Source organism: Orbicella franksi, chromosome 9, assembly GCF_964199315.1.
Source record: "Orbicella franksi chromosome 9, jaOrbFran1.1, whole genome shotgun sequence".
NCBI classification, from domain to species: domain Eukaryota; kingdom Metazoa; phylum Cnidaria; class Anthozoa; order Scleractinia; family Merulinidae; genus Orbicella; species Orbicella franksi.
The window spans coordinates 10,544,401-10,560,150 of NC_138153.1; the positions used below are offsets into that span (position 1 = coordinate 10,544,401).

A 15,750-nucleotide genomic window follows, 5' to 3' on the forward strand; every position below is an offset into this window, starting at 1 on the left:
CCATCTTGCCTTCCACCTGTCGATTTATTGCCTCCCGAAACGTGCGGCCATAAATCGCAGGGGAAAAACGTGGATCCGTAATTCACAGTTCGGTCTGAGAAAACTAGTTTAGTAAGATATTTATTAAATCATACCCATATTGTGTTTCAAAAGGGCTGGGGAACCATCTCTAGTCAGGAAGAATGGCTTTCAATGAGTCGCGCATGTCAAAAGTACACAAGAAGTCAACTTAAAATTGTTGCTAGGTCGTTTAAATACGTGTTGTCGAAATTTTAGGAAAACGACAACTTTTACAACAAATCGCGAGAGACTGGTAATTAAAACAGCCCCAAAATTTTGCAGGCCTCACGGTAGAATACCCACGGCTTACTAAATCGACCAATCACAACGTACGTAGTTACTGACAGAAGTTGTTGTTGAAGCATTGCCTTTTACAAACAAATGTAGTTGTCTTTGCACTTACCATTCCTCGGGCTATCTGCCAGGCGAATGACAGTAGGTCAGCTGGATGAAACGACTCGCAGTCTTCAACGCATCCATCATCTGTCTTCTCAATCGAACTATCTTCTTCCATTTTTGGCCCTCTGAATGTCACCAGAGGTATTGCGCTTCCATTGCTTAGCTCAACGCAAGTTTGGTCACTAGGCTCAGTGGAAGTCGCAGTGTTTTCTTGTATGACAATAGATTCATTTCCATCCTCTAGACAGTCCTGCGAAACAAAGTAAAACAGTTTGTAATGAAACAAACTGAGGTGCAGCATAAATAATGGCACCTTAAGCTTTACATTCTTTTTGTATTTTATACGTTTTACTATCTGCAATGGACGAAGTTCCATTAACTGATACCTGTTCCTTCTTGTGTATCCTCGTATCCTCGTAAACAGTCTTGTTGTCTTTGTCACTTCCAATACCGTTAGCAGTGCTGCTGATAATCTAAACATAAGCAGTTGCAATGAATGATGGTACAAGGATTGGGTCCATTTACACTGCAATCTAGTCCGAAAAGAAGGCATAGTTTTGATCAGCGGCGACGGCGTGCTCAACGCCCTGAACAAAGTCAAGAACTGGAACCAGAAAACACTGCTTCCGGTTCGAGTGTGCGCATGCGTCCAAGCTCAATGATGGTTTTTGAACATCATCATCATAATAATAATAATAATAATAATAATAATAATAAGGACGATAATAATAATAATAATAATAATAATAATAAAAAGGTTCTTATTGCGCATTTAGAATTCTCAATGCGCTTACAATTGCATATGATTAAAAAGAATAAAAACCTAACTAAAAGATGCAATTATTAAAATCTATGACTAGGTTAAAAACTATTACAAAAAAGAAATGTTTTAAGGTTCTTTTTAAAAATCGCTATGCTCTCAGACTGTTTTATATAAAAAGGTAGGTCATTCCAAAGTTTCGTGGCATAAAAAGAAAAGGATCTTTGACCGTATGTACATGTTTTCACATCTGGAACTTGTAAGAGTAATTGGCCAGATGATCGAAGAGAACGAGCTGGTTTATAGGCGTTAAAAAGAAAAGTTAAGTAGGTTGGTGAAAGACCAACATACGAAGAGAAAACAACCGCTGCGATTAACGCTAGCTCACTCCGCACATGATTTCACCCAGATGTCCCGACTTATGGTTCTGACCAAAAGGATCATGGCCTCTAGGAACGAGATGGTGTACACCGGTATATACCACATATTATTAATATCCAGCGGTGGGTTTTCGATGCGCGCGCGATCGTGAGGGCTATAAATAGAAGAAAATTGTCTCTATTTCGTAGAATTGATGATAGCGATTCAAAGGGAACAATAAAAAAAAATTAAAAAAAAAAAAAAAAAATTGAATTAATAGTGAGATCTGTTCAAACTAAGAGATCACAATAGAGATCACAATCTCTTGATTCAAACCCATAACCACGTCCTATATATGCACAACGACATGCTTCTTTTTTAGTTGTAGAGCAATAATTCTACAAGTTGTGTAAGCTCCGCCAACATGAAGATTGTTTAGCGGTATTTATAGCATACTATAACCCAGTTACAGACTTACAGTAGCATGCAATGGCAGCCAAAACATTTTAAAGAAGTTAAAGTGAATTTATTTTCTTTGTCCCATGCTCGTGTCAGCCTTATACTGCGGTCTAAATATTTACCGACCTTAAAATCTTAGCGTTTGTGTTTATTGCCACACTTGACGTCTTGGACATTACTGCTCCTAGCAGTATATCTTGCGGCTCAGTGACAACACCGTCCGACCAGTGTGCGCAAGCGGAGGTCATGGGTTCGATTTCTGATAGGATTGCATAATTTTATTTTTGTTCAATGCTTGTGAGGAACGAAGCGCAGTTTCTTTCACTAAACGTTACTACCCCACCGGACCGGGGGGCGGGGGGTACTCCTATATGAAAATGCCGGGGATGCTCGTCGGAAGTAAAGTGGTGGCGTCTCGTCATGGACACCTTAAGAGAGAACAGAATCCTTGATTTATACCCCTATAAAACGAGACGACGAGCTTCAATCCCCGACCTTTTCATATGGAAGTCCCTCCCGGGGGTTACTACAGACGGCTAAGTCTTATTGGATTAAATTCCACAATGTTACCTGTCGCCTCTTTCGTATCAGCCATTGACGCAAATCTCCGTGAGCTACATACTCGATGACTAGAAGAAGTGGTTTAGTCGTTGTCCAACATCCTACAAAACTCAAAACGTTCTGATGCTTTCCTATTCGTTTCATGAGCTCTATCTCACCGAGAAACTCCTGCCTTTGTTCTTCACCAGCGTTATCTGTGAAAAAGACGAGAGATACACGAGGGCTGACGTTGCAGAATGAAGCAGACCGAGGCTACTGACGAGGTATTCTATGATGATAATTATTGTACAATTATCTTCGAACGATAATCAAAATGATCTGAGCTTCAAATTTCGAATTCGGCCACTTGAGAAGGAAGCTGGAGATTTTCGCACAGGCTAAAATCATTCCTCCTTGACAGAAAATTCTGGGCAATTAATCTTTAAAACCCATTTTTCAACAGACTATGTCGCGGCATAAAGGGGATTTATTAATGTTTAGGTATTCAACTTAATGAGTAAATAGTTGTGGGTCACTTTACAAAATTAAAAGTTCCTTAACTGTCAATCATCTTCAGATAAAATGAAATGAAATGAAACAAAAACAGCTGAAGAAAAGGGCGTGGCAACAACAACAACAACAACAACAAGAACGACAAAAACAAGCAAACAAAAAACAACAACAACAACATCGTAAACGGCTTACCATGTAGTTCTTTAATGGCAACAAACTGTTTTCTTATCTGTCTTGAACTTTCCTGATTATCTTTAAAGTACTCCAGACCGGCCTTATATGTTGCCAGGTGAACCTTTCCGAACGCTCCCTCACCCAGCGCTGTGACAAATGCAGTTCTTTTTGGATGAATTTCGTGATACTCGAGGACCTGAATATCTTTTGCTGTCCTGAAACAAAAAAGAATTGTTCACAAAGTCTCTTCATTTTGATTTTCTAGATGCGAGGTCGCCATTTAAGTAACGGAAATGAGTTTCACAGTTTAGCTATTATTCTGATACACAACAGTTTCCATCTATTCTCACATTGTTTTCTATCGTGTGCATATAGTGCAACCTTATTTTTGAGTTTGGCTGGTGATTTGTCCAGTATACAGAAGTTACTCATATGCTTTATATCGAGGGAGCTATCATGAAAAGGTGTTGGAAGTCAGCAACGTTTTCGATTACAGAATTGCATGTATTTTCTTTTTTAAATTCCTAAAGTACCCTAAGGAGCTTATTAGAAATCTATTTTATATTTAGTTGACGACGTGTCTATTGTTCTTGAAATATCATGAAAATCACACGAAAATAGTCCATTTTACGGTTGTCTGCTCAGTGACGTGGCTTTGAATGGGAGCGGTGGAGGTGACCTTGTTTTGATACAGATCTCGATGCTTTTGTTGTTTAAATTAAGTTGTTCTAACTAGTTTCCATTTAAATGAAAAACCAGAGAGGTTTGTAACAAAGGAAGGTCACTTCCAGCCTCGCTTGCATTCATAGGCCAGGTAACTATGCACACAACTGTAAAATGGCCTATTGAACACACCTTTTAATGGTTTGGCTTTGCTTCGGCTTTGTCTTGCAATACATTATTACAATACCAAGGACAAGAGCAAGGAAAACTAAACAGGCGACGATGAGAAACGTTGTGAGATTACTCCATGGTGGTGACACTAAGGAAAAAATAATGATAAAAAGTAATATGCGAGGAACATAGGCTTGGCACTATGTTTTTTCTTGCGTTGGTCCTAGCTGATTGGATGAAGCTACAGCTATACTTTGCCTTTGTAAAAGTTTATCGCTCTCATTTGCAAATCTGAGAATCTTGTTGTACGTCTCTCTTATCAGAGAAAGACCAAGCTAGGTTTGTGGTTTTCGGCGACTGATAACTGGTGGAGCTCCGCGTCAAGTGAGAGCGAAAGCAAAACGTCGTATTGCTTTAACATAACTCCGTTGTTGTTTGTCCACTTAGAACGTTGATAGAGCTGGTTTACTGCGGCGAACTTGTTTTTGGCGTTAATGTACAAAACACAGCTAGTACAGCTATTTACTGAATTTATCAGATTACGACTTCACAAAAAGCCATACTAGTTATCGAAACATGCAATAACTATAGACCACTATCTCAAAGTTTCCCTTGAAAGTAAGAATTGTTCTTGACTTTAGTTACCTAAGGTTGAAGTTTTCAACTGACTGCTATGAATTATGTAATCTAAGCAACTAGAGCTCTGGCTACCATTTTCTATGCCTGATGGTCAAGTCGCCTTGTTCTTAAGCTCTTTTCGGGCTCAAACTTTAAATTCATCGTTATCAAAACTTCCATTTTTATCCTAGAAGACTTCATGAACCTCTTCATGGGGGAAAGTAAGACTATATATTTATTAAAAACTGAATCATTGGACAATGCAATTCGAGAGGTTTCATAAGCTTAGCCATCATGGGTTATGGGTTACGCTCTTCGAATATGGTAAGCGTACGCGTGAATTTTTTGAGCGTTTTTATTTTTATTTTAGTGTAGTTTTCTTTATTTTGGGGGCGTTTTCAATAAAACAATTCATTCTATTCGCCCTTGTTGGATATGACATAGTTATAGCCAACTTGGCGATACGCGCCTCGTTAGCTATCATACCATATCCAAGGCGCGGTCGTGGAATAATTAACAATTATTCCATGAGCGCGCGTTGGATATGAGATGGTAAATAGCCGAGGCCCGTGGGGCCGAGTTGGCTATAACCAATCTCATATCCAACAAGCGCGAATGGAATAATTGTTTTATTAAATTCGGTGCGTTTGTATACTTGGAAATTATAGCTTTATTTTATTGGATTTTAATTTTACTAAGCGACCGGAAGTCGATGTGGCAAAAACAACAACAAGTGGGAAATCACATGACGTGCGCGTCGTTTGTAAAATTAGTTGAATAAAAATTTGAAAGCGAAGCAAGCGAATTTGCTGAATGAAATTACAGTCAAGTAGAATTCAAGGAACATCCACCTCATGAAGGAGATATATCCTTGGTCAGAAAGTTTGAAAAGCGTTTAAGTTTGAGTCATGGAGAAGAGCCGAATAATTGTACACTTGCACATTGCCGTTGTAATAATGCTGCGGAAAACTTTGATCGCAATGTGACACAGACGTTGTGCCAAAATTATGCTCAACAAGACCTCTTTCAGGATTTCCTTGCTTTGAAAGCCTTGGCATTTCGAGCTGTCTGTGTGGAGCTCATTGTTGGCCAGATTCAGAGTCTGGTACAGAAACTATCTGAAAGTCAGATTCATCTTCAGAATATCCGAGGCCAGCCTGATGGTTTTTCGTGGCTGGTAAAGAACCGGGCTTACTTCGGTTCAGCTCAATACACTCAACTCCTTGAGGTGTTTTTCGTAAGGACAGAATTGTTGGCGCTAGCTGTCGTTGATTCTCTCGTCCTCGTGGACAGAAAGAGACCGAGATAAAACTAGGTCGTCCTCTTTAGCTGTGCGGGATTTTTATTCTCGACCGATCTGAGCTCGCTTAAGTCGAACAGTTTCCTCATCTGCTCATTGGAAATCGGTTTATTATGGACTACGCCGGCAATGATGACTGTTTTCCTGAGGTCTTTTGCAAATGCTCAAATATTTCATTTGCCTGGCCAGAGATAGTGGAAAATTGGTTTGTTGTGCGGCGGCGTGCGAAGGAAATGATTAGTGGCGGCTCTTATGGATGAACGTTTGTAATACGTGCCATCTTTCTTCCTCGCAGAAGTGTAAAAACACTTCAAACAAACATTCAGTTCTTCTTTGACATTTCTTATGTCGGTTTGGAAAATTTGATGCCACCAGGACTAGTAAACCATTCTGTTGAGGTAAACATTGTTTTTGTAACTTAATCTTCATGAATGCGTAAAATCTCGACGGTCATATTTTAATTTTGCAATTTTTAAGGGGACCGTTAAATAATCTAATCTCGAACTTTGTGGCTTTTTTGTTGTTACTGAGACGGCATTGTCTGTAATTTCCTGTATTTCTTCTGTAGATAGCTCATCGAATCAGCTTTTTTTATCCATTTTTTTTTTTTTTTGGCGACGAAACTTGGCTTCCCGCGAAAACGTTTATGCCGAGCGACATTTACCGTATTCATTTCCATATAAGGTCAAACGCAGGTATAATGGCTGGTAACCGAGATCCGATGAACCAATCAGAAAGCTAGAATTGCATTACCCGAGGTTGAGAATTTAATAATTGTTAAATATACCTGAATCTGCTGTGTCTCCGAGATCTCCCTGTGCACTTGCTCGACCTCCCCCTGTTGTGATGGGCCAGGCCTTTAAAGGAGAATGACTACCTCCTTTCTCGTTCCAGGCTTTCACTTCGAACACATAGGTTGTGGTACAGTTAAGAACTAGTGCTTGATGATTGACGTTTGGGTCGGTGACATTTGTTATGCTCCATCCCATGTCTCCATATTGTGGTGTCTTTTGTTTGTAGTGGACAGTGTAGAAGAGTATTGGACAGCCATTTGATGATGGCTTATTCCACTTGATAGTGACGTTGCACCCTAGAACTTCCGTTTCAGTATTGGTTATAGTGGGTGTATCGGGGCGGTCTGCAATGCGTGCAAAATGTTTTCTGGTCAATTTGAGGTGATATTCTTGTAACTTTTTAATGTGCTGGCAACCTGAGCTGTAACTACTATTTTGTTATTATTATAATAAAATTAAAAACCAAAATCCGCTTGAATCTGTATTTATTACAAGTATTTTACAGCGCAAAATAAGGCGCCCGCTTTCATTTCTTTATTCTTGGTTCATAGCATAAAGTAGGGATATTGATATTCTTTTTTTTGCTATTGGTGATATAAATAAATTTCACTATTTCTAACTTAATTACTTCCAATCCTCCGTAGGAAAAACGATGGCGACTGGTACATTTACCCATAGTTCTTAGCGCACGAAAACCTAAAAAACGTTCATAAAAACGTACAGAAACGTTATAAAAATCTTCAAACCTAGGCTACTTAATATCCTTAGTACAGGGACAAAATATTGCAATTATAAGGCTTTCTTCGTACCTTTTGGGCTGTGTCAGGTTCGCGACGCATTGTGGTAAAATGTACAGCCGCCATCTTTTTTCCTACGGTGGATTGGCCGCTGTGCTGTTGTAGTAGTAGTATTTTCTGTATTTTATTTCCCTTCCTCACTTTGCATTTTCATTCCGTCGGTAAAGTCCAGGCGACAACATCGTCATTCCAATAACTGATAAACAGCCATTTCTTATTGGCCCAGTGGTTTTGTTTAATTTAAATGAATAGCTTGCTATCTAAGACACGCAGCAAGGTTAGTTTTTGCCGAATTCTTGGCTCGAACGTTTTTTAGTGGTATGAATTGAGAATAGATCTGCACAACGTACAAAATAGGCAAATTGTTTATTTGATTTATACTTTTGTAAGCTTCACGATTAGAAGCGTTAACTGACTGACTTTTTTTAAACATTAGTATTTTTGGTTACCTGTGTTTTCCGTTTTAATGATCGCACGTGATGGTAGCCCATACCCAAGCCTGTTCTTAGCCATCACTCTAACCTCGTAGGCCGTGTCTTTCTTCAGGCTCGTGAACAAACAAGATGTCGACAGCAACGTTTCGGATGAAGAACAATTATGCCATGGATCTTGTGAACCATTTATTTTTATCTGGGTGAGATAACTTGCGACGGGTCCTCCAAGTGTTGCACGAGTTGATGGACTCCAAGTGAAGTTGATAGAGTTGCACGGCCCAGATATTGTTTGAAACATGTTAGGTGGGTATGGAATATCTACCAGGAAGAAAGGGCAGACAATCAAATACAAAGGTTAGTAAATATCTGTTATAACAATTGTAAGAAGGATAGCAAGAGGTAATCAAGTAATCTTGTGCAAATCTATCTTTTTTGTAACGTGTTAAAATAAATAAATAACAAAAAGAGTAAGCAAAGTCTTAATTTCGCGACAGAATTGAAAAAACAAATGGATTACTCTGGCTAATTTCTTGCTCGTACCTAGCTGTTTGGTAGATGAGAAGCTTACTGTACTTTTTCACCTTAAGGAGTCCTTTTATTTGGAAAAAGTTTTTTCTTCGAACCCGAATTTTTCATAAATTCTTCTCGAATTTGCAAACCAAACCACGAACACTTTTTATCAACAAACTCCGCAAAGACAGCATCGGAGTCAAGCAAATTTCATTGATGATCTTCCTTCGGGGCAATGCCCGCCGCCTCCTTTTCACACTTGTAAGGTAGAAACGCGCGACATACGATGCGTTTAACACCAGGTTCTTTTTTTCGTCAATTGCTACCAGTTCTTAACAAAAAAAAAAAAAAAAGAGAGAAAACAAACTAGATCAATATCAGCCACATTGAAACAGATAGTTCCAGCGAGGCACTGACAGACTGAGGATGTTTACATGAGAAAACTTGGACCGGCGCGAGCTTCATACCGGGATGACGACTTGATTTCGTATCGCGTTTACGTGAAAGAAACCACAAGGACCGAGTTTCCTTTTTTTTTTAAATTACAGCAAATAAAAGGCTTGTCGTGGCAACTAAGTACAACAGTTTTGTTGTCCTCCTTATAGCTGTTTATGAACAAAACACTTAAGAGATCCCAATTGTCTGGTGCTTACCCTAGCGTCAATGCAGTCTTACCTTGTGCTGTTCTTAAATGCCATTCCGTGCTGTTACTGCCTCCTAACTTGTTCCAAGCAGACACAATTATTTCGTACTCCTTACTATACTGTAGTTGTAACGTGTATTTTGTATCGTTGACTGTAACTGATGACCAGTTTTCGTCCTCAAAGGCTGGTCCAACTATTCGGTGGCGTAGAATGTACAAGATAATTTCACAGTTATTGTCTGATGTGCTCCACATAACGGTAACATTCCTTCCAGTTAACTCCGTCTCTTTGTTCATTATCTTGGGAGGATCAGGTGGTCCTAAAAGCATATCATTGGTAGATTTAACGACAGAAATTTTCCCACCAAATAACAGTTCATCAATACCAAATTTTCAAACTGAAATTTTTATAAAATCAACTCAATTCTAACTCAAGGTTGCAAGTTTCATCAATAATTTGGTTGAAACACTTTGAACTTTTCTCAACTCTTCGAATTTAGAAATAGCATATTTTCTCTTAACCTTTTCAGACCGCACTTTTTTTTTTTATCTTTTTCAAAGGGGGTCGGGCTTTTTTTGCAAGAGTATACTTCACCTGTGTAGACTGCGTCAAAAGACCCATAATACCAATCGCTCGGTCCCTTCCTGTTGATCGCTTGCACGCGTACATGGTATTTCGATTCGTTTACCAAACCTTTGAACACGCAGCTTCTTTTCTCTACAGAAGTTGTGCAGTCTCGCCAGCTGTCTTCTGATTGCATTCGCACTTGTGCTCGGTAAGCAGTTATCGGTCCTCCTCCTGAATCGGAGGTGGGCTTCTCCCAACTGACGTTGTACCTGCCACACTTGTCATCTATAACGTCCTTTAGCGACGGTGTAAATGGAACTCCTGGTTTTAAAACAATGATGCAAATTAGAAGTCAATTCTAAGTTTAATAATGGCAGAATTCTCACTGGAATTGAGTGACCCCTAAATTCTATAAGGGTTTTTCGTCTGCAACGAGTTTCCCGTATTAATATGAAAACGGTTTGGGATGCGTCCAAATTTACCCGTCTACTTATCCGTCTAAGTGAGCGAAAGTTTTGATTCCTACTAGACGAGAAACCTGTCGTTATCCGTCACGAAGTCACAATAAGACGGTTTTCTCGTAGAAGTTCACAAGAAAATTCCACTGCCCTGACTGGGACTAGGACGAAAGGAAAGCTAAGCACTTTGGGCAAACAAAATTGCTCCTCAGTGGCCTCCAGCACGTCCTAATATGAATTCATGAAGGCCAGTTTAGACAAGTTTTTCGAGACGTTCACTTTAGGACGAAAATCTCATTAGACGTGATTTCCGTATAGCCTGGTTCCTGTCTTCTAGTGTGAATACGAATAATGTTGCACTGAGGCGTTAATAATATTGATAAGGTGTTTACCGCTTTCTGTAGTAACTGTTACCATGGAATCTTTGTCGATATCACTGTGTCCACGCTCATTCCAACCCAAGACTATGATATCATACGCCTGGCTACATTCTAGCCATAACTGATGCAATTGTTGGTGGGGATGATATGCGTTCATGTTCTTGGTTTGCCATGTCACGTTCCCTTTGCCTGAAAGCATAGATTCCCTGTAGTGGATTGTATATCGAGTTACCGGGCAGCCTTTTCTTGGAGGGGGCTGCCACGAGAGTTTGACACTACAGCCAAACGACGAGGCGTTTAGAGGAAACGAGTCTGGTCTTTCTGTAATGCAATGAAAGTTGAAAATGTTTCGTTACGTAATCTACGTGCAGTGTTTCTAGCACTAGTGATGCCTTTGTTCGTGTAAAGATACAACATTTTCGTGTTTGAAAGGAGATAAGGAAACGTCTTCTTTTCCTCTAGCTAAGAAAGCAACCGCGAACATCTACTACAGCTTACGGTGTTTGAGAATTCTCTTTACTGTGGTGACATAACGTTCTGTCGACAGGTATATCATATTATAACGGTTTGAGATTACTTGCTATGAAAAGTCTCCAGTGTCGTTAGTTCAAGTAACGGTATAACCAGGCAAAACAGGAAAAAAATACCCAAAGGCAACAATAAAACAAAAAAAGGTGTAATCAACGTTTGGATCGTTGCGTACCGGCTTAACTGGTCCTATTAAGATTAATTATCGTTATACGTGTAGCTTACCCAAGCAGAAGAGTAACAGAATTAATGAAGACTGAGCAGCTGTTATAGTCAAGAGTCAATAAACACTACTATACCTGCTATTGTCTTCATCTGTTTCTTTGCCCACGAACCAAAACCTTGAGTATTGTTCACCCTGATTTTAACCTCATAAATCGTATTACTCTTTAGTCCATCGAAAAAATACATGTATGGGGGAATGCTTTCGTCATAGATGACTCGCTCTGTTCTGCCGTTCGCCATATCTAATTGCAGTTCATGCCCAGTGTATGGGGAATTCCACTCAACATGTATGGTTCTTCCACAATTTTCGGGCTTTGCAATCACAATTTCTGGAGGCGATGGCTTCAAAGGTTCTGCGGTAAGATTAGTATCATTAAAACAGCCGATGGGTCAGTCATTTACGATTAGTTACACCCGTTGAATCAAATATTTTATCTGCTTCAATTAATAAAATTGTAGGATACAGAGTAAGGACACTGTTTCCATGAAGAAGTACTCGGTCCAAAGATAAGGGCTGTACGGGTCCGCAAATGATCCCGGACCGCAAATGATCCCCAAATTGAACCGCATATGATCCCGGAGCGGAAATGATCCCCATATTGGACCGCAAATGATCCCGACCAAAAAATAAGGAATGGCATGGATTTATATCAGAGGAAGGTGAGAACATATTCAAAAATTATGAACTAAAAAACATGTTCTATCATTTCTACAAAAAAATATTCCACAGTTGCTGTTTTGTTCTTCGAACGGTTCAGATCGTTTTCACTGTCACGAAATAAAAAAAATTATAAATCGAAAGCCAACCAATAGAAAAAGCTAAGAAATTGTGATGTTTGCTATAGAAGATAACTAAATAAGACACCTTTCCAAGTTGTAGGCCGGTGTATTTCCCCAAACTTCAGAAATTCGTCGTAAATGTTTCCCAGAAATTTACGTAGCCCAGTAAGACAACGCCATGTTGATATACATCCGTGGTACACCAATATGGCGGCCGGAATATAGTGTAAACATCTGGAACTTACTTTGGTTTTCCAGGCGACTGATTATCAGCACTAAACAAATAAGCATTTATATAAGCACTTTTCCTAATGCTCTAACTTCTAAAACGGCTCAAAATCATGAGATAAGTATATATTTTTCAACAAACTCGATCGTGGCCTTGTGTCCCGCAACCTCCATAACCCTGAAATTCAAAATGCTCTGGTTTCCAAACGAAGCACGCTAATTGTAAACAGATATAAATATACCGGCTCTTATGCCTGATGATGATAAAAACACGTCACGTGAAGACGATCTATTGAATTTAGAAGTCTTAGAAAAACACATACTTGTAAACATTCCCGAAATCCTGGTGGCGATAGTATCAAATATCTATCAAACAGCTAACTTGTCAAAACGAAGTGCAAGCCTTGGCCTTGCTTGGTTATGAAGGTGAACTTCATAACTATAGCTTGGAATTTTGGCTTCTTAGAATACTCAAGTAGTCATTTCCGAGGAATTAAAGCCAAATTACGGCCAAGGAAGAATTACGAAATAAATTTGTTCAAATTTCCAGTGCTACACACTAGGTGTTTTACAAAGTGATGAAGCGTTGTAGGTTTGTGGGTCTACTCAGGTAACAGCGTCTTCCTTAATAGTTGCTTCATAGTTAGATTTTAGTTTAAAACTTTAGACGAGTGGCGTTAATGGCTGATAAAATGTGATTTAACTATAACACCGAAATATCAAAGTTTAACAAAGGAGGATATTTAGCGTATGTTGCACTGATCATAATTTTACTGAGAATTGCAAAGAAATGCAAGCCAAGTCGTGTTTTGATGATTGAGTGGTATATTCATAACATCGTAGTTAGCAACAAAATTTAGTCGAAAGTATGAAAAAAAAGCAAGTTGTAAGCCATTATAATTATAAGATGGCTTTAATAAAAACATCGGTATTCACGTACGCCAATTCCCTATCCACACCATCCCACCATCCATGCCATTCGTTATGTTTTAGTCGGGATCATTTGCGGTCCCTATCGGGGATCATTTCCGGTCCGGGATCATTTGCGGTCCGGGATCATTTGCGGTCCTAGGATCATTTGCGGACCCGTACAGGGTTGCCTACAACGCGATTACTGTGGCTGGGCCTCTTAGAGAAAACTACCCAACAATCTCGTAGAACGGAGAGAAATGGATCATCGCTTTCAGCTAATCGGTTTTTAAGAATCATACAATTTTAGGAACAGTACGAAGTATACAACTTTTTCACTGGCACTGCCATTTAAACTGGCAGTCGTACAAGGCGAAGAAAAATTTGGCCGCTAACATGCACAAAAGAATGCAGCAAAAATAGAAGAACACATTTAGTCCCTGAAAAAACAAAACAAAACAAAACGAAACGAAACGAAACGAAACGAAACGAAACAAAACAAAACAATAAATAAATAATAACAATACATGTAAGTACGGAAATCTGGTTAAGCATACAGTGAATCCCCGCCCTACGGTCACCTCGTTATTACGGCTTGTCTTTTGGTCCTGGTGAAACGCCCATGCATTTAAGTGTAAGAAAACCTTGTTAATGCGGCCACATTCTGAAATCCCAACTTGTATATTCCTTTAAAATTTTAACACGTTATTACGGCAACTCTAGCGAGTTATGTCCATCTTTCCATCGTGAATATTGTACGTACTAATCAGTTGAAGTTTCATTTTTTTTTCAAATAATATATTTGGTTAGAAGTGTAATTGTGATATGCATGTTAAGACTGCACTCAGTTTAGACCAGTCTTAAAATTTGACCCACCTCGTTAATACGGCCATTCCGTTAACACGGCCAATTTTTCGTGGCCCGTCGGTGACCGTATTAACGGAGTTCCACTGTATCTAAGAAATAGGCTAGAAACCACCAAGGAATCAACAGAAATGTTTTAAAAAACTTTAATCAACAAAGCAAGTTGTGGTATCTTTTTCGGCCACGTTAAAGAGGCCTATGGATCATTTTTTTATTGCCATCTTTACCTTATTTTCACTTATTTTCACCTGCATTATTTTTCCGACCCGTTTCTCAGTGTCGACTGGTAAAGTTTCCCAAGATTTCTAGAATATCCGCTTTCAACATGATTTGTCTTACCAAATCCCAAATTTTTATCTTTCTAGTCTCGCGAAATGTGCCATTTGTATTTTTTTTTTTTTTGGCAAAATGCACCATCTTCCATTCTCGCCAAAGTTGAGTTCCCACAAAAATTGGGAACACTAAAATATTTGTCACTATACGTCTTACCTGCGTCCAATACATTCGTGTCGTCTTCTCCCACTGTGGTGTTGGACCTCGTTAACATACACTTGTATTGCCCAAAATCGTGCATAGAAAAGTTTGTAATGGTGAGAGACATCAATCCAACTGACTGCAGGCAAACATTAGGAGAATGAACGTCATAGGACATGTTGTATTTGCTATTTTCCTGAATATCACTTCCGTTAAACTTCCACTTCCAGTAGTAGAAGTCCCTCTGTCCGTAATCGAGGTTGCTGATCTCGCACAATAAAGTTCTAATGTCGGCAGTTCCCATCTGTCCAACGGCAGTTACTATGGGTTGTGACGGTGAACCTGAAATGTCCACGTGTGATAGGAACCATGTTAGGGATACAATAGGCCTTTTTTTTAACCGATACGAGGGCCATTTTGAATCTGTTGTTTCAAATAGCTAATATGGGATGCTCATCGGGAAAAATTAGTGTGAATTTGTCCCCCAAGGATCCATTAATAGCTATTTGAAACAACAGAATTCAAAGTGGCCGCCATTTCGGAAAATGGTCTATGATAATAGAAAGCGTTCTTGGTCCAACATGTCGGGTGTATGGGTAGAACAAACCCTTCGTGTACCACCACCTGCCTTGGGGTGTTATATAAAACATTGATTACAGTTAAAACCCGCGAGTGAAAACCTAGATTTTAAGAACCTGCCAGGCTAAAATTTGCCAGTTAGACCCCATCTGTACAAGAACCTGTTTAGCCTAAAATTTCGAACAGGTTTTATTTTCTGAATCATTGGTAAGAATTCACTAAATTGGACAAATAGCATTTTGCCATACTTTATGGAAACACGGGTACCTTCATATATTCATTCATATTTTTAATTGAATGCCAATGTTCTGTGGCCACTGTTAATGCTGAGAAAGCATGTAATGTTATGTACAAAGGTAAGACTTCAAATGACCATTCACAAGGTAAGCACTTCTTTTTTCAATAAAAGTCATTATTGCATAAATAAAAACTTTTTATGCTAATTTTATGTAAGGAGTAAGCTGAAAACCACTACATTTGAAAGCTTAACTGAAATTATTTTCTCAAGAAAATGAGAACCCATTTAAGAACCTAAGTAGCCTAAATTTTTGTTAGATACCAT

At 39.1% G+C, this 15,750-nt stretch overlaps 1 protein-coding gene across 2 annotated transcripts in view; it reads right to left on the reverse strand.

The window, feature by feature from the left end:
* Positions 1-15,750, reverse strand: part of LOC145498346 (uncharacterized) — a 44,901-nt gene that overhangs the window by 17,065 nt on the left and 12,086 nt on the right. For both annotated transcript variants that reach the window (XM_081478267.1, XM_081478268.1), the window contains 12 exons: positions 14,625-14,951; positions 11,429-11,707; positions 10,614-10,922; positions 9,791-10,084; positions 9,228-9,515; positions 8,058-8,360; positions 6,805-7,155; positions 4,121-4,247; positions 3,284-3,480; positions 2,609-2,793; positions 846-932; positions 464-709 (listed from right to left, as the gene is read on the reverse strand). In XM_081478267.1, the coding sequence (XP_081334393.1) occupies positions 464-709; positions 846-932; positions 2,609-2,793; positions 3,284-3,480; positions 4,121-4,247; positions 6,805-7,155; positions 8,058-8,360; positions 9,228-9,515; positions 9,791-10,084; positions 10,614-10,922; positions 11,429-11,707; positions 14,625-14,951 (2,993 nt within the window). The remainder of the gene's footprint in view (positions 1-463; positions 710-845; positions 933-2,608; positions 2,794-3,283; positions 3,481-4,120; positions 4,248-6,804; positions 7,156-8,057; positions 8,361-9,227; positions 9,516-9,790; positions 10,085-10,613; positions 10,923-11,428; positions 11,708-14,624; positions 14,952-15,750) is intronic.